We start from the raw sequence: 20,396 nt of genomic DNA on the forward strand, positions 1-20,396 counted from the left end.
ATATATATGGGAGCTATAGCTATATCTGAACCGATTTTCTCAAAATTTGATATACTTGCTTCTAGGCCGAACTCGGTTGGGTGTGCCAAAATTCAGGTAATTTGGACTGATAGTGGACATTTGGTGCTCATTTAACCCGAAATCGGATGAAGATATATATGGGAGCTATATCTAAATTTGATCCGATTCTCACCAATTTCAATAGGGTTCGTCCTTGGGCCAAAAAAAGATTGTTTGGAAAATTTCATCTCAATCGGATAATAAATGCGACCTGCATTTTGTTCACAAGAATACATGGACAGACGGACGGACGGACGGACGGACGGACGGACGGACAGACGGACGGACAGACGGACGGACATGCATAAATCGACTCAGAAAGTGATTCTATGAAGGTTCTCAAAAGTAACTATGGGTCTATCTCGTTTCCTTCTCCATGTTACAAACAAATGCACAAAGACATAATACCCTTACCACTATGTGGTGTAGGGTATAAAAATGCGCAATTATATGAAATCATTTTGATATTGATTAATTGTCGATACGATCATACAGGAATAAATATCTACATAGGTATCAAAGTAAATGTGCATAAGGAAAGAATTCTGACATTCCTACATCTAATTCCCAAAGGGATTTGGAGAGAAACCTTCATAACACGCCATTTCCTACGGTTCCAATTACGATACCAAAAATCTGATGATGATATTTTCTAAGAAGAATTGAAGAATGTAACCAAATTTCACCAAATACGCCCCGCTAGCCAGGTTTTAGTAAACAAAATTAAGGAAAACGTCCAGATACAAATGTTACCAAATATTACCAACTTTAGGTAAAAAGGGAAAAATTGCAGTATTCTAAAACTGTTATGTCCATCCTATCCAAGATTACATGATGTTAAAATAGGTAAAACAAGAGGTATAATGAAAAGATTTACGAAAACCAATTTAGTCAAGTAAACTAATAGTCCAGTTCTTCAAAAAACGTTGATTTTGTAGGTGCCAAAATTCAGCCCATTTTGGCTGATATTAGCCATTTGGTGTACAAAAAACATTAAACCGGATAAAGATATATGTGGGAGCTATATCCAAATCCGAACCGATCTTGACAAAATTTTAAACACTTATTTTTAAGCTGTATCTGATATTATTTATTTTCAAATTAATATTTATTTCAATTCAATTTTTTAATGATGACGAAAAGTAATGAAACATAGAGATAAATGTAATTTTAGTTCTCCCTTAAAATATCTCTTTTCTATTCTGCACTCTCCTTACAAAAATTTTCTAAAATTTTATCCATAGCTGTCCAAAAGGCCTCAGATGCATTTTTAAGAATAGGTCTAAATAGCCGGGATGTCATTTTAGGAAAAAAAGCCCCTTCTAAGACTATTACCATTTTGTTAATGAGTAACTAACATTAACCAATGACGTAATGCATTCTATAACGGCTGCTCTGTGATAGTATATCTCTCTGATTTGCCCTTATCAAACTCAAACTTTATACCAAATATTTGAAAGCTTCAATAAGTCGAAGCAACCGCCTGATGTACCTTTTCGTAGAACAAATAATGATATAATTTTGACAATGCTTCCAATTTTTTCTCTCTTGTGTGTTTGCCATTGATTGTCATTTTTTACGGATCACTGAACGCCAACTTTGTTGTTTTTTTTTTGCTCGTTGCCTTCCAACCAATGCTAGTTGGTTTATTCGCTTCATTTGATTCCTTTCAGAGCCAAGAAAAGGAATATTGTTTATCGTTTAAGGTTATTTTATTTATGGCCTTTACATTTTGATCGACCAGTTGTGGCCGGGAGAGAGAGAAAAAAAGGGTTTTTGGTTTCCTTGCCACATTCTCGTACCGACTGTAGCTGTTGTTGCTCTTAAAAGTGCAGATGTTTTATTTCTGATTGTATGGAAGATATTTTTTAAACTTGTTTTGTTTTTATGAATGAAGCGGAAAATGTTGTTTACGAATTTCAGGTTAACTTGAGGAACATACAAATTGAGGTTAATGACATGGTTCGGCCGGAATTGGGGTCAAGGAACTAGTTGTCATTTCTAGATATATTCTCCTTTTGCTCACCTGGTACTGTGACATTTTGTAAATGTATCTGCATTTTGGCAATATGCAACAAATTTGTATTCCGCTACCACTTGAGAGTATGATATTAAAGAAAATTATTAAAAACATTTAAATTTCATTTATAAATGTAATATTCGTTTATATATCGGCTCTCCCTTATTTTGAATTAATCATTTCACTTGTCTGCATTTCATGATGCAATTTCATAATCCGCATGGAGGGTGATTGCTCATGTGTATTGATTCGGTTCTTTGTTTTTCGAATATTCCACATTTGCCATTAAAATAATTGCTATCAATTTAATTTATATAGGATGTCGCCTACAAAACGTGATCGTGGCATATTACAAAAGATTAAAATTCTATAGAATCGGACTAACAACTGGTGTTGTCAATAGGGCACACATGCACACATACACATGCATTCGTGTATCCTTGCAGCAAAACACCACTGACACACACACCCATGCCGTAGAACAGAAATTTTACAGTTTAATGGACATTTCAAGTCACCCAACGGCATGCAAAGCACGGCCTGTGGATTAATTCATCAGTCCAATGGGGGCTCAATGGGCCTCGAAAAAAGACCCGAACAATTCGACTTCTCCCCTGTTTGCACTGCATGTTCATGTTTGCTGTTCAATATCCCCCCCCCATTATTGCATTCATTCATCATCGCCATCATTATGCCGATAATTCGTCCCCAAATTAATGTTTTATTTAAATGTTCCAATGTAATTAAAAATTAATTGACAAAGGTGAGAATGCAACAAAAAACACAAAACAGAAAATAAAAATGCAAATGCAAATAACTACAACAACAACGAAATGCATGCCAAAGAGACACCGGGAAAATCAACCGCATTTAAGCCAGCGCAGCTAGTATTTGCATTTTGGGTGCGGCTCTAGAGCCACCACGGGACGGCACTGGCCAACCAAATATGACAACTGTCTGCTGCTAGGCATGGTACAATGCCAAGTGAATATTTATGCATTTTTACGCTGCTCAAATTGTCATTGTATTGCTCTGGCGATGCTGCTCCTTTCCAACGTTCACAGCAGTGTTTTATGGCTGGGCAAGGATCAGCCAGCTTTGGGGACCTTTTATATGTATGTGGAATCAGTTGGGAAAGTGGAATTGCATAAAATTGCATGGAAGCCGAGCAACGGGGAAAAACCCGAAAAATTATGGCACGTAATGGGGTTATTGTCTTACTGATGCTGATGGTGGTGGTGGGGCTGCTGTGGTTCATATGGAGATTTGGCTACAATCAAATCCGCCAAATGCAGATGTCGAGTGTTCAGATGTGAATGACGTGATAATCAAATAATAAATCCTGACAAATAAAACAGCAACAGCAAAAACAACAACACCGGCCAAAAATGATTTCGCGTTCCTGTGCACTGAGCTGGGCAACAACAAAAACAAGGCTTAACTCGGCACTAGCATCATCATCACCAGCAGCAGCAGCATCAACCAAAAAAACCCAGAGCAGATGCAAAATGTAATAAAACATTCCACATGAATACTTGTCCGTCCAGGTGGTTGTTTGGTTTTGTTTTTGTTTTCTCTGTTCGCGTGTGTGTGTGTGAGAGTGTGTACATGTGTATGCAGCCGTGCATAAGGATAATAATATTTTTTTGAAGCAATTGCACAAAAACCGGCACAAATCCGTACAATGCTTTGTGTCTCAGCTCAAAAGCAACAACAAAGAAAAACAAAAACACAAAACAACAAGGATACAGGAAATCCCAATAGCTCGCTTTACCAAAACCTGTCCGTAGAGTGTACCTGTACACGCCTCTGTCTCTGATCTGATTTTGTCGGTCGTTCGGTTTGACTATTGATGCTGGGAATTTTGTGTGAATTGCTTGGCTGCATGAGCATGAACGTGGCCATGCATATGGATTTGTCCTGTGCACTCACTCACATCACAAAACAACAACAACAACAGCAACAACTCCAGCAACAAGATCAAAAGTATGCTAAACTAGCAGCTTCCTTTGAAATGGAAATGCAATAAAAACAAAATTGGCAAGGCATAGCATTGGCAAACTGGTTAAATAGCTTAATAGTTGCAATTAAAAATTGGCTTTTTTTACATGAGCTTTAAAAGGCCTCACACAAAAAATCCAGGACATTCAAGTGGGGATTAGATCCTTTGGGTTAGAAAATGTCGAGGAAATAATAATAAGTGAATGCAAACTGAAGACATTGAATTTTGAACGGAAAAGCATGGGATAGGAAATAATTATGCAAATTATTTAAGGTTTTTATTTCATAATTTATACACATCCAGAATTAAAATATAAAACAATCCTACAACGAAAGGCTGGAAAGGTTTTATCATATACAAAGTATTTATTTTTTGGTGCTGAGTTATTTTGATTTCATTTCTACTGCAGCCGCTCACTGCTATTTTGTGTTAGCTAAAAATATTTAGAAGATTTCGCTTCATCTATTGCTACTTGTGGTGTTGCTCAAAATTTTTGGTAAAAAAACGTGTTAAATATAGGACCATTATTTGTGATGGCCTCAATATTATTATACCTCCCGACTTTAAGGCCCAAAATCCTCTTTTTAATAAAATTTCTGGAAATTATGATTTTCACTTGCTCAGAAGATATAAACTCAACCTTCGAAAATATAGGTCTACTATTTGTAATTGGTTTCCGATGATTTTGACCGGAATTTGTTATTGAATTTGCTATGATTCGCATTTAAAATTTGTTACTTTACGAAAATGTTTCAATATTGGTCCACGTTTTTATATGAATTCCATGGAGTGCTACAGTCCAGTTTTATGTATTTGAAAGGTTCCATGACGAAGTAGTTTCTGCACACAGCGATTCAGAATTCATTTATCTTAATCACTAATTTTTTTTAAATATTTATGACACTGAGAAATAAAATGAAAGATGTGAGCGTGACATGTCCCTTTAAGACAATATTTTTTAACCCAAAGAATGTCATTTTTTTTGTCAATTTTTGCAGAACGCAATATTTATTTCTTAATAGCTCTTATTAATGATACGTAATATTAATATCATCATATGTATCATGTGTATGTATAGATTTTAAATTGGAGTTGCCATCGATTGACATGCAGAAACTTAAAGATGTTAAGTTTTAAGTAGTTCTTTTTTTGAATTCTTCATTTTTATACCCTTCACCATTCCATGGAGGGTATATTGACTTTTTAGAACCAACGAAATTATATATACTCTTGATCAGCACAAAATTTTAAGTCGATTTAGCAACGTCCGTCTGTCTGTTATAATCATGCCTATGACAAACGTTTGCAGGCCCAAGCCTTCGTATAGCCCCCTATAAACGATACCTACCTATATTCGATATTTTCATGCTTTTAGCGGTTTCATTCACCATAATTATTTCAAAGTTCGTAAACGACGTACGTAATAGGTTCTACAGCCTATACCAAGAAATTATTTGTGAAGGAAAACGCCTTCGGATATAAGAGGTTTCTTTTGAGAGTTGTTTCTTACGGATTTTTTTATGGTGGAGGGCATTAAAATTTGGGCTCGGCCGAACTTAGCGGTTTTTTTTGTTTTTGAATGTTTGGTAATTAAAATGCCAATTGGAAGTTTTTTTTTTCATTCATACTGAATTCACGGCTCACATCTTTTTCTCCAAAAAATTTGCTCGAATTCGAGCGGGAGCTTTCCTGAAATAGGAAAAAAAACGAGCAAATCTATTTTTTGGTTTCCCTTCAATAAGAGTGAACACGCTCCTCCATTCATTCAAAAACAAGCAGACGTAACTTTTACCAAGCAATCTTTGTTATATTTCTATGCATGTGTATTTTCTTAAAACTACAGCACGAAACTGAAGTACAATCCACCAGACCCTTTTTGACAACTTTTATCTTCATTGATTTTGAACACGATAACCCCCCCTCCCCCTCTCTCTCTCTCATAGTTTACATCATCAAACAAAATAATTTTTTTCCACTCGATTTCACTCTTAGAGCAAACTCTCAATCTATTTCGAGCGATTCGGCTACCACTCTTCTCACACAAGTGTGACTCGGGAGCCCTCCCAACAAAATATAAAAAAATTAAGATTAAATTCTTTCCGAAACTTCCACTCGTCGAGGAATCCCGCTCGAGAGCAAGTTTCACTCCTTAGTGAAAACGAGCAAATTTGTGCTCTGATTGTCACTTTTTTTAGGTTTCCGTATTTTCAAAAATTTTTGTATTTATAAATAATCTGAAACAAGTGTGACTTGAGAGCGCTCCCACACAAAATAAAGGAGTGAAGAGTAAATTCCGTTTCCGCTCCTACTCTTCGAGCAATACCGCTCGAGAGCAAGTTTCACTCCTTAGTAAAAACGAGCTCTGATTTTTTGTATTGTCACTTTTTTAGGTATCCATATTTTCAAAAATGATTATATTCATAAATCTAGGTTAAGACACCTTCCCAACAATGTTACCAAAAATGGAGAAGATTACTTTGTTATTTACAACAACAAATATAAAATTTCTATAAAAAAAATCCACAGAAAAATACTCTCATACCAACATAAGAACACCGGATAATGTGAGCACAAATTTAAATTACAATAAACAAATACCTATTTAAAAATTTTAATACGATTATCGGTCGTCGATACTTTTCAATGTTGTAGAAAAAAGAACAAATGATTCAGTTGGGTTAAATTTTTATTATGTTTTCTTCTCGAAGCTGAACACGCAAATTTTGACATAAATAAAAATATTTTTACCACTTTTTAACCTTTCTCCGAAAAATACCCGTTTGACCTATAGTGCAATGTTATAAACTAATAATTATGTAAAACGTGCAGTGCTATAACAACTCCTTTCAATTTCGAAATGTCCACTTTAATTAAATGTGTATGAATTGTAATTCATTTAAATATTTTTGATTAATAAATAAATTTGTTTCAGTCAAAAACTTTTGTGAAAAACATTTACCTACAGTAAAAAAACAACAACAACGAATCCCAAAGAATTCCTGCAAGAGCATTGCCTTAACTTTTGGTTTTTATTCTCTTTTCTCTGGGTTGTTTTTTGTTGTTGCAGTTTCATTTTCGCTTTTTTGTATTTTGCTTTCATTCTTTGGCTTTTTTGTTGAGTGCAAAAACGTTGTTTTTTCTTCCATATTTTTTAATCCTCTTCACAAGGACCATGACGATGATTGTGATTGTGAGCGAGGAAGGACTTGGAGGAGAGTGCAGTATGTCACGAACGACAGTTTTGAAGGAGCAATGCACTTAATATTCCTTGGCATGTATGGGTGTGTGGTGTGTTTGTGTGTGAGCAGGAATATAATAATACGTCGGCTGTGTTTGTGTGTGTGTGTATTGTGGTAATACCTTACTATCCAGCCATCCATTTATCCTGGTATCCATGCCTTATGAATACTACTGACAATAAACATCATCACGATGTTTTTCAGTTTCTTTCTCTTTCTCCTCTATTTTTGTTTTGCTTCTTTATATTACATTTCATGTGTACGCGTTGTTGTTGTTGCTGCTGCTGTTCTTGTTGATGATGATGATGAAACGAAATAAAGTGTTTGCATAGTAGTATGCCCAAACCCACATCCATGCATGGCACAACGCTAGGGTAGAGGGTAGTTAGTCGTAATGCTAGATGAAAGTATTCCAAGCAAACACACACACACACACCCACAAACGTGCAAACCCAAGGATGATGGCTCCTTGTTTGGTGGAAAACGTTCTACGTTCCATGTGTTTTTATTCGCATTGCAATGCAATTGCACATGGTCCTAGTTCTACAGCAGCCACAATAACAACAACAAAAACATCCTAGTAGTAATCGTAGTATGTAGTAAAACCAAACCAACTCCGCTACCGATCTCTCGTACCGGACTCCCTTTCTCCAGCAATGCTGCAGTGAAACCGAAGAAGGTAAATACAAGGGGGACTTTATATTTACACTCTTGAAGCTGGTAGCGTGGTACGACCGACTACTTGTACGAGTACCTAGCATTGCCAGAATAAAAGTGTATCCTAGCTGAGGCATAATAACCATACTTGTATTGCCAAAGCATTACGGTGCTGAGCTTGTTGCCTGGAATAAAAACAACAACAACAGCAGCAGCAACAACCATGTTCGTCACATGCATGGAAATGCTTCACAGCTTCATATTGAGTTATCAACTTTAAATATGACTATGGCTGTATGTGTGTATCTATGTCGTTGTGGCTGTGTATTTTTGTCCTTGCATGCAATGTTCAGGATGTGTAGATAAACATTATTACAGGTGGTATGGCATATGTGTGTATATGTGTTGTAAGTATATGCCTACATCCATATTATGAAATAGAAAATACACACACACACACACACCCATGCATATACATATGTACATCGTAATGTTGTTAGCACAACATGTAAGTAGCATATTCTGTTTATGTTTTGTTTAGCAAATCCGCTTATTAAATGGCAACTTTAACTTCTCATTTACGTTGTGCAACTTTTGTTTTATTTTAAATGTCACATTCTTTAGTTTTGCTTGCAGTATGAAAGGAAACTCATAATGGGAAGCATTTATTTTTAATATTTCGTTTTAAACTTCAAATTTCACTCGGAATCACATAATCGAGAAAGGAAGTGATCGAAGCATTTTTAAATGGATTCTTTATTCGGTTCTAAATACAAAATAAGAAATAATGTTGTATGCAACAGATAATTTAGCATGATGAAATTCGATTGGGCTTTCGAGAAATTGACGTGTGAAAATTGTCTTTATTTTTCACTGAAAAAAAACCACTTGAAATTTTGAAAAAATTGATCTAATACCTCGATTCAATAGATCCAACAATTCTTTAAACAGTTATGTCTAAAAATTAGTAAAAGATTAACACAAAACCGGTATTAATTTTATACCCTCCACCATTCTATGGAGGGTATATTAACTTTGTCATTCCGTTTGTAACTCCTCAAAATACTCAGTCAGAAGTCGATTAAGTGATGCCCGTCCGTCTGTCTGTTGTAATCAGGCTTTCGAATGAATTTAGGTAGATGGCTAAAATGAAAACAAATGTATATTTTTCCAGAAGGCAGGTTAAGTTCGTAAATGGGTCATGTAGGTTCACATTTTGGTATAGCCCACATACAGGGTAAGATAAAAAACTGCAAAAAAGTAAAACGCCATAATTTCGGAAATAGCAAAAAATTTCGGAAATAGCATTAAATTTTAGAATAAGTTTAGATTTGTTCGAATCGGTCACCTTTGTCGCGAATTATGGCCTTCAAATGGCAAATGAAACCGTCACACGCTGCCCTAACGTTGCTCTGCGGTATTTTGGCCCATTCCCGGTGAAGCGCTTGCTTGAGGTTATTGACACTTTGGTATTTTTAGTGCCAACTTTGTTTCCAAAATACTCCAGTCACAATAGTCCAACGGATTGGAATCCGGAGATTTTGGTGACCATTGTGTGCTGGAAATGAAGCGAGGAACCTAATTTTGTAACCATTCTTGGGTGGCGCGTGCTTAGTGCGACTCAGCACTAGCTGAGTGCTGTTGGAATGTCCAAGGTCTTCGGCCAAAATGTTTGCGTGCCCAAGGCTTTAATACACCCTCCAAAATATTTTCGAGATAATATTCGGCATTTATTCTGATGCCACGGTCGATTAATACGAGCGAAGAGCAACCATCGGCTGTTATGGCGGCCCACACCATCACCATGACCGGCGCTTGAGTTCTGGTGGCCAACCGAAGGTGCACATTTTCAGCTGACCTCTTTGGCAAGTAAACACGATTATTTTGTTTCTTTACAAACTGAAGGACACCTGTTGCAAATGTTTTCTCATCGGAGAAAACCAAATTTGATAGCCACTTGTGGGTTTTCAGCTAAATATAAAGAAATCACACTATCACGCTATTATTCCATCACGAATAACTTTTTTTTCTGGAAAATTCTGACCAAAATACTTTTGTACGCTTGTAAACAATATAATCTGCTGTCCCTGGAAGATCTTTCGTACTTGAAGTTCGAAATCGGTACAACAGCATATGAGAGATAATAATCTATGAGGTCACGTCTTCGTATAGCCCCCATGTAACGGTTATGATTTAAGCGGAATTGTTCGACGGATTTTGTTTTTGAAAATTTTCAAAATTTAAAATTCTCCCAACACATAGTCTTGCAGGGTATAATTTTTGCTGCTCACGGGCATACGAAAATTCATGTTGTATCAAGTGAATATTTCGGAAATAGATATTCTTTTGCTGGCGCTCTTATTCATTATTTTTTCATATTTTTTAATATTAATCTATATTTTTAATACAAATTATTAATTATTTATTTTTGTCTTAATTTGTTTGTTTTCGTTGCAGGAACCCAAAGCCAAACAAGTATGTATTAAATTTTATCATTTTTACTTATTTTTTAAGTATAATTTAAAAAGCTATTAAAAACCATTTATAAAACAAAATGGAAAATATATATATTTCAGTATATATGAATACAACAAAAACAATTAAAATATGACATTTCAATGTATGCCAGGTACACTTTTTAACACACTCAAACACACACGCACACACAATTACACATAAAGCCCTACAGGACATGTATGAAATATGTATTTTTTCAAGTTTAGTTGGATGGGAACTGCTTTGGCATGTATGTAGGTATTGTGTGTACGATAGGGCAGGTGTTTCTTGGTTTTGTTTTGTTTCCATTACTCTATGGATACAGCAAGCTGAAGAAGTTTCGGTTTATGCTTTCCATTTGCTTGCTGGCTGACTTGCTTGCCTGGTTTCGTTATGGTAAACTTGAAATCACACTTATCACACAGAGAGTGACAATAAAAAAAGACGACGTCGACGAAGAGAAACAGACAAAACAAAACAAACAACACTTTAAGGATCCAACAAGCAAATATCTTTAGAAATATCTAAGTTCATTAACCTCTCCTACAGGGGCTAAAAATGTATGTGTTATAAAACAGACAAAACACAAATTTGTTACTTTTTCATGAGTGTCCTGTCTAATTTGAAAATTCCGTTAAATAATTAATTTAAAATGCATTTCTCACCATCTTTTTGTGATAATTCATCGACTGTAATGAAGCCAAGTTTGGAAGTTATTCAAAACCCATTGTCGCCCTGTCATGCACTTGACTGTACTCCATGGTGGTGGCTAGTCATTATTTTTTGACTGATGGAATAAAATGGAAATTCGCGTCAACGTGAAAATGTTCCTCGGAACATTATTGTAAATTAAATAATAAACGAAATCTCTCGTGTCTGCACAAATTCGTACGTGTTCTGTGTGATGCATGAGCATTTTGTTACGACATATTGTGTGTGTGTGTGTGTGTGGTGCCGATAAGTGCAGTATACAGATAGATCTAGAGAAGTGTGTAGGAGAAATAGGAAATCATACAAATGTTAGTAGCTCATGCCTTTATAAATAATATGTATATAAGGGGTTCAAATAAGGAGTGCATGTGAGGGACTTAAAACCACAAATCGGATGAAACATATATATGGAAGCTATAGCTATATCCGAACCGGATGGGCCAAAATTCGGGTCTTTTGGACTGATATTGACTATTTGGTGCACAATAAACCCGAAATTGGTTGAATTTATATATGGGAGCTATATCCAAAACTAAACCAACCTTGATAAAATTGACATTTCTGGGCTGTATCTGATATCTGGTATTAAATATAATTCTTGTGGAGTACATATTACGAATGCAAGGGACTTAAACATCTATATCTTAACCTATTATCACCAAATTTGACTTACTGCTTGACTGAATTCGGTCCGGGGTGTCAAAATTCAGGTCAAATGGACTGATATTGGCCATTTGGTACACAATTAACCTGAAATCGGTTGAAGATATATATGGGAACTATATCTAAATTTGAAACGATTCTCACCATTTTCAATAGGGTTCGTCCTTTGGCCAAACACATATTTTTTGGAAAATTTCATCCCAATCGGATAATAAATGCGATCTACATTTTGTTAACAAATATACATGGACAAACTGAATCGACTCAGAAATTCTACGAAGATCCTTAAAAGTAACTATAGGTCTATCTCGCTTTCTTCTCCATGTTACAAACAAATGCACAAAGACATAATACCCTTGCAACTATGTGGTGTAGGGTATAACAAAACTTTAAAAATGAACCTTAAATGGACCTCTGTTCAAATAATTACAGAATATTCAATCAGACACGATCGTATATTCACCGGCAAGGCCGGCCAAAATTTATTTGGAAAACAGAGTACGAATGAAAAGTTTACCTTTACTCGCATTCGTATCATTTTGACATTTTGATGACACATTATTTTCAAAACTCCGAACTACACCCCTTTTTGACGTGCTCACATAATAATTTTTTTCCAAAACTCTAAATTACACACCTTCTAGACTTCCTTGCATAATTTTTTTAAAAACTCTAAATTTCATTTACAACGAAGATAATTTATGATTCATACATCATTTTTACTAACGATCTACATGGGAGAAGAGCACATGTATTTCTTCTTCTATGCGACAAAAGTGTCTGGATTCATAGCAAATTTCTAACAAATTGCATTCCACTATGTTCCACTAAATTCCATTTAAATCTATTTAAAATATTCCCAACGTCCATTCACTTCCTGTGTTTTTTAAATAAAATGGATAATTTTCCAATTCATTTTCACATTTACCAATCAAGACAGAAAAATGCATTTTTCAAATAGCCTCTGTATGCTTCCGAATATTATTATTTTATATTTGGTGTTGCACTGCTTCCGAATAAGTTCATGGTGCTTATTATTGTTATTGCAGCCAATACTGCTGCACCATGCTACTGCTACTACTACTGCTGGTAGTACTGGAACTCGTACTGGCGGTGAGGATGACGCTCTTGATAATGATGGTATATAAATGATAATGATTGTGGAATTCATTTAGAAGACTAGCTGCTATAGAAGACAGTTCATAACTGTCAGTTATTTAAACAAAATGGATGGATGAATGGATGGATGTTCGGTTGAATATCAGAGACTACAAGAATGAGTGAATGAATGGATTGTTGGTTTGAGGTTTGTACATCGATGGATGGATGGTTGGATGGATGGATGGTACATTCATTTAGTTGATGGCATCATATGCCTCTGCAACATCAGCAAATGAACTGTAACTGATTGTTATGCGTTGTTAAATGATGATAATTTGTGACATCCTTTTTAAGTAAAAAAAATACAACCAAACCAACAACAATCTCGAAAACAAAAATAAAACAAAAATTTTGATTGAAAGTGTTAAATTGATAAAATACAGACGGCAGAACGACACATAGTCAGAGATGTATACATTATTAAATCTACAGACAACTGCCGATTTTGTTGTTGCCGTTCGTAATATCTCAATTGGGAACCTCAAATGCAAATGCAATATTATCACTCAATTTTCTTTGAAGAGAAACCCCTAGCATTTATGCTTCCTTCCGTTGCATTCGCAAGCCCCCCTTCCCCTCTCATTTTCATGATCTCTATATGGCTATGTAAATTTATTTTAAACCCTCTTCTCGCTCGTGAGCAGGGCTCTTTATAGTGCCATAGTTGCAAATTTCAATTTTCTGTCAAGTTTATATTAGTTTCTTTTGTTGTATGTCCGCATGTAATGTAGACTCACACACAGATACACACACACAGACACACATCCTTGATACCTCCATTTTCTATGTGATATCATATCCTTTTCTTATAAGCATCTGCAATATTAGCACACAATGTTTCTTGATGACGATGTTGTTGTTGATGATGATGATTCCCTCTTTCAACGTTAGCTATTTAAGAGAGACAGAGAGTTTATTAAACAAGAGGGTTAGTTGTCTTACCTTTGGGGGCTGTATTTTACATCGTGGTTAGTTACACTGCCAGAAAAATTTCTATTCCGGACAGAAAATTCTAAATGTATTTTTATTAAGATCAAATTGCCATTTTTTTTTCTTTAATAGTTTTCCAATACTTTATGTTTCCGGGTTTGGCAGTTGGCTATCAAATGTTGTTTCTTCCAAATCAAGCTTTCGGTTTTGCAATTGGGGACTTTTACTAAATGCTGTTTAATAGCTTTTTGCATTAATATTACGTGAGAAAGAAAATTTTCTGAGTACAAGTTGTCTAGTAATTGTTACTCTTATGTTGAACTCTTTTTACGAGGTATACCCTCTTAAATGGAAATGATGGTATATTAAATTTGCCATTCCATTTTTAACACTTCAAATTATTCTTCAGAGCCTTATAAGATACATAAAAATTCATATTGAAATCAAGATAGGGTAAGTGTATCAGTAGTCGCACTTTTAGGAATTTCACTTTTTCAATCTGTCACCATTTCAAGTGGAATTTTTATACCCTCCACTTAAAACATAAATTTTAGATCCCACAAGTATATATATATATTCTTGATCAGCATAAAATTCTATGTCGATCTAGCCATGTCCGTCCGTCTGTCCATCCGTGGAAATCACTCTAGCTTCCGAACGAAATGAAGTAGGTTGATAAAATTTTATGTCTGCAGGACTTCTGGTATTGAAAATGGGCCTATCAGACCACGTTCTGGTATATCCCCAATATAATGGTACCTCCCTATTTTTGGTATTTTGATGATTTTAGCGACATTATTCACCGCAATTGTTTCAAATTTAGCATTTAAAGTTCGTAATGGATACTACAGCCTACGACAGAGAATTGTCGGTGCACTTCCACTCCTTCGTATAGTTCCCATACGAAACCACCTCCCGATATTCAGTTTTTTTATGATTTTAGCGACATTATTCATCGTATTGTTTCAAATTTGGTATTTGAAGTTCGTAATGAAAACTACAGCCTACGACAGAAAATTGTCTGTGCAGGTCCACGTCTTCGTATAGCCCCCATATAACGGCACCCCCGATATTCGGTATTTTGATGATTTTGGCGACATTATTCACCAGAATTGTTTCAAATGTTATATTTGAAGTTCGTAATGAAAACTACAGCCTACGACAGAAAATTGTCTGTGCAGGTCCACGTCTTCGTATATTTCCTTCATATAACGGTTCATTCCTATATTTGGTATTTTGATGTTTTTGTGACATTTATTACCAGCATTTTTTAGTTACGTATTTGAATATTGTAATGGACTATAACAAAACTTGCCTATGCAGGTCCTCGTCTTCGTTTATATTTAACGGTAACTCCCTATGTTCGGTGTTTTTATGATTTATTCGACATTTGCCGTATTATTTCAAAAAATCTTCTGGTGCATGTGTGATTGTTTCTTTTCTCAGTGTACTATTTTGCATTGTATTGCCATTTTTCTTGCCAAACAAGGTCGTTATTTTCTCATGAGCTATGCATGGCATGGCATAGCAACACAACTTCCACCAAACTAGACAAGACAAGGAAAACAATTAGTATATGTTCCCCTTTTTTTGTATCTGTCTCACCCTCCCTTCACCGATTTCGATGGCAAAAACCAACATCAGCGGCAGAAACAGTTTTGGCAGTCAACTGACTTCATGGTTGAGCACCCAAAGGGCCCAAATATGCATTCCATAACAGGGCAGGTTCAATTTAACCCTTTGACTTTTGTTGCCATCGATGCATGAACGGACAATTGGCCAAAGGTGTAACTTTGTCTTTGCAGCGAGAGTGAGTCAGTCCATCTACGTTTCATCTGAAACCCAACCGAAATTGCTATCCTTTTTTCAGGTGAAAGCCTTTTCAAGCTATGAAAAATTACAAAAAATAAAACAGTTTCAAAGTGCTGGCTGTTGCTATTAGATCCAAATGGATCCACTTAAATGCCCCGGGGGCGGCCATCACAAGTGCAACGCCGGCGTGTGTGTGTGTGCATGTCGGGGAAAAGCAATTTTCCATGCAGTTACATGTCATAAATGAAAGCGATATTGACAAAGGATAACTAACTTGCATTCGAAACAAATTTCAATTTTCTTTCCATGTTCAATATTTATGGAACCAAAACGGGGTTGGTGTTGTTGTTGTTTTTACTGGCATTTCGCCGTGTGCGTGTGTCTGTCGTTTAATTAAAAGGGGTTTTAGACTTCAATGAAATGACAATTTGTTGTTTTACAGCATTTTTATGTTTTGTTTGCATTGATGTTATTGTTTCACCTTTGTTGAAAACTATTGATTGTTATTTTTTTCTTTTTTTTACATTTGTGTGAAATATGCAAATTAAAAATAAATAAACTGTTGGTGGAAACGATAAAAAATGACAACAAAATAGGGGAAAACAAAAAAATAAATAACATTACGGGTGTGTGTGTGGAAAAGTTTAATTGGAAAAGTAATTTTTTATTCTGTCGGTTTAAAAGCAATGTAAATTGTTGAAAATATGTGGATTTAGAGTCATAAAAATTTTACAATTACCATGTGTAAGAAAAAAACTTTTCAAGGGAGTAAAATTGGAGTAGCAAAAGAGACAGAGTTTTAAATATTTAAACAATTACCTTTGAGAAAATACGTATATACAAATAATTTGTAATCTCAAAGTTAAGAGAACGTTATTTTAAATTATCTCAAAGTATATATTAACAACTAGGGTGTATTTTAGGATTTCAACAAGTTAAAAAGCACTAAGTTCGGCCGGGCCCAAAAAAAAAAAAAAATAAAAAAATTCTGTTAAAATTTTAAAAATACCGGATATAGTCGTTATATTGGGGTCTATACGACGTGGACCTACATAGGCATTGTTTGTCATAAGCCATTACCATATTCAAATTCGAAACTTGAAATAAACGGTGAATAATGTAGCTAAAATCATCAAAATATCGTATATAGGGAGGTACCGTTATATCGGAGCTGTGCTAAGACCTGAATCTGCATAGACAATTTTCTGTCATAGGCTGTAGTATCCATTAGGATCTTCCAGTACGAAATGCGAAACATTTCCGGTGAATAATGTCGCTAAAATCATCAAAATACCGAATATAGGGAGGTACCGTTATATGGGGGCTATACGAAGACGTAGACCTACACAGACAATTTTCAGTCTTAGACTGTAGTATGCATTTCGATCTTAAAATACGAAATTTGAACCAATTCCTGTGAATACTGTCGCTAAAATCATCAAAACATCGAATATCGGGAGGTACCGTTATATGGACGGACAGACAGACAGACAGATGGACAAACAGACAGACAGACGGACATCGCTAAATCGACTTAGGGGCGCTGTACGCTGATCAAGAATATATATACTTTGTTGGGTCTGGCATGAGTATTTCGAAGAATTACAAACGGAATGATAAAGTTAATGTACCCTCCCTAGTATGGTGGAGGGTATAAAAAGCGTTGAAGTTAAACTAATTGATTAAATTATACGCTACAATTACAGCTGCTGCCATATTTACTTCATTTTTGTCGCTCAAAATAATTCACCACATGCAAAATCGCCGCAGTAACCACATTAAAATTCAAGTATAGATGGCGTTTGTCATGAAATGTATATCTTAAGCCTGTCTATTTATTTGGTAACAATTAGCGCCGACTGCCTACTTTTCCCGCAAAAATTGTCCAACAACATTTTTCTCGGAGAGTAATTTAGTATTATTCTCTGCAAACAATCAGCTGATTTGTCAAAAGCATTTCACACCTTGTTCACCAAAATACAGAACAATTACATTTTCAAATTGATTGCTAATTGTATAAGTTACGGAGCAATGAGAAACAGCTGATTGATTGTCGCAGGAAGATAAAGAAGGGGAGTTGGCAGTGACCATGGTAGAAGAATATAGGTAGATGCATCGACACAGCCGCTGGGACAATGAACTGTCAAACCAAGTTTGGAATTGAAAATGTTGAATGAAAATTATTTAAATTTGTAAAAAATTTTTGAAAACACGAATTATAAAACCTCCGAATGGCGTCGTATAAGAAAACATATAAAAATCTACTTATATTTGAAAAACATTTAAATTTTTTTGACATATCAATGCTCCCAAGCGTTGATGCATCTACCTGTATTCTTCTGACTACAAGAAGAGTTTTTGTAAACTCTCAGTAAAAGAACTGTCAAAATTTCTTTCTCGAATCGCTCTCCTTATGTATTGACAGGCGACTTACAGTAATGATTTCGAACTCTTGTTGCATTTTTTTTTTTTTTGGATAACCAGACAGACTATTGTTTTTGTCGGTGTTAGTTTTTTCTGGATAAGTGGGTCGAATGTTATTGTTTTTTTTTTGTTTATCTCTCATTGAAGGTACACTTCTTGTTGTTCAAATGCTCATGGGAACATGGTATAAGTAAACTAGGCAAACAAAGGAGGTGTATGTTGCTTGGATCGTTCCTTTCATGGAATAGTCACATTGAACTAAGTCGATCCGAAACAATCCAAAGATAGGTGTGTACATGGTACAATGAGGAAAAGATAGGCTAAGTTGGAAAAGTTGCAAGTAAAGAGGGCTACCTGTATGGATTGTGATGTCAGAATTACTATAAATTTGAAAAGAACTTGGATATTTTCAACAAAAAAAAATGAAATAAAAAAAGAAAAGAATCTTTAAAATACCGCATATGTGGACGTGGACCTGCATGGACAATTTTCTGTCACAGGCTGTAATCCACATTACGAACTTCAAATACCAAATGCGAAATAATTCCGGTGAATAATGTCGCTAAAATCATCAAAATACCGAATATAGGCGGTTGTACCTATTACGAACTTCAAATACGAAATTTTAAACAGATCCGGTAAATTATGTCGCTAAAATCATAAAAATACAGAACATATGAAGTTACCATTATAAGGGGGCTATACGAAGACCTGGATCTGCATAGACAATTTTCCTATTAGGAACTTCAAATACGAAATTTGAAATAATTCTGGTGAATACTCTCCACTAAAATCATAAAAGGACCGAATATAAGGACAATGTTGTTGGACAACTTTTTACAATATTTGTAAGTCAGAGAAAACATTTTCTCAGTAAACGTTAGTGAGTAATTATTATTGGAAAAGTTATGGTACACATCTGAAAATTGAAGCATCTTTTCTAAAGTTCAATTACCGGTTTTAAGGGAATCTCCCTATCATCATGCGAGAAGTATTATGAAGAAGGATTGTGAATTATGTTCCAAATATTCATTTCACTGTATTCCCAATAAATACACAACCCGCTATTTATTCACTCTCCTACATTAGAGTACCTCAAATTTATAACACTTTCCGAAATTCTATTACAAATCCATTTCGGTAAATCGATTTTTGGTAGATATTGTTTTTTCGACACAGCAACAACGAAAACAACAACAAATCAATTTCATTCGTTTATTTATCTTTTGATGTTGTGGGTTTCATTCTTTACAATGTCACCGTTACCACCATCTTCGAATCTGCGCTGCAGCCAATAAAAATATCAAAAATATGATTTTGAATTGAGAAATTTTCTCCACCCCCTTCCAAAAGTGTTGTCTTTTTTCTTTCAAATTACAAAAGTGTTCTTATTGATATCCATCCAATGCATTGAGATGAAGTACTATCTAAATCCAATTTTGAATAAAAGTCTTATGAATCCCCCGCATCCACCACAGCCCAATTTTCTTTTTAGCAAAAAATTTAAAGGTTAAATTATAAAATATATTTTTGTGCCTTTTTCCAATACAAAATGTTCCCCATTTGTTTCCTGGCTGCTTGTATGTTGGTACGCGTTCTCTTGCAAACACTTCAAGTCATTTCATTGCATTATCATCCCTTAAAGTTGTAAATCGAAAAACAACAACAACAAAAAATAAAACTTATTTCACTTTTTTCCACTGCTGCCTTCTTTCCTGTTGCTGAAGTAACAGCAACATGAAATCTATTACAGCAGCGGGAGCAGCACCGTCATCATCTTCAACCGACAACCAATACCATCACCACCATCACCATCCTCGCACCATTCTGTAAGACGTACTTTTTTAAGGGTAGTTACGCTATGTATGATGCCTGGTAGTGTCGTGTTTTTTGCTTTTGTTGTTGTTCGTTCAGCGAAAACAACATCATCAACTTAAAAATTTATATAGAAAATGCGCAAAAAAAGTTGGAAAAAAATAAGAAGAAAAAAAAATAAAAACACGAAATAAGCAAACGCAAAATGAAAAAAGTGCAGAAAGCAGAGCAAAAAACAAGTGAGAAATGAAAGTAGCAGCAAAAAAAGTGCTGCCACTACTTACTTACTACTGGAATAGTTACTTGCTATCGTTCTTGCTGTTGCTGTTGTTGTTGTATTAACATAAAAACACAGTTTTATATTGTTGTGGCCCAACCAATCGCTGGCACTGACGATGGCAATGGA

The 20,396-nt window shown here is 35.1% G+C and overlaps 1 protein-coding gene across 6 annotated transcripts in view; it reads left to right on the top strand.

Annotated features, from left to right (window-relative positions):
- LOC101900516 (methylcytosine dioxygenase TET) overlaps positions 1 to 20,396 on the top strand; it is a 294,319-nt gene that overhangs the window by 51,131 nt on the left and 222,792 nt on the right. For all 6 annotated transcript variants that reach the window (XM_059131678.1, XM_011296883.3, XM_059131680.1 and 3 more), the window contains one exon: positions 10,436 to 10,453. In XM_059131678.1, coding sequence (XP_058987661.1) covers positions 10,436 to 10,453 — 18 coding nt within the window. The remainder of the gene's footprint in view (positions 1 to 10,435; positions 10,454 to 20,396) is intronic.

This window comes from Musca domestica, unplaced genomic scaffold, assembly GCF_030504385.1.
Source record: "Musca domestica strain aabys unplaced genomic scaffold, Musca_domestica.polishedcontigs.V.1.1 9, whole genome shotgun sequence".
Taxonomy (NCBI): Eukaryota; Metazoa; Arthropoda; class Insecta; order Diptera; family Muscidae; genus Musca; species Musca domestica.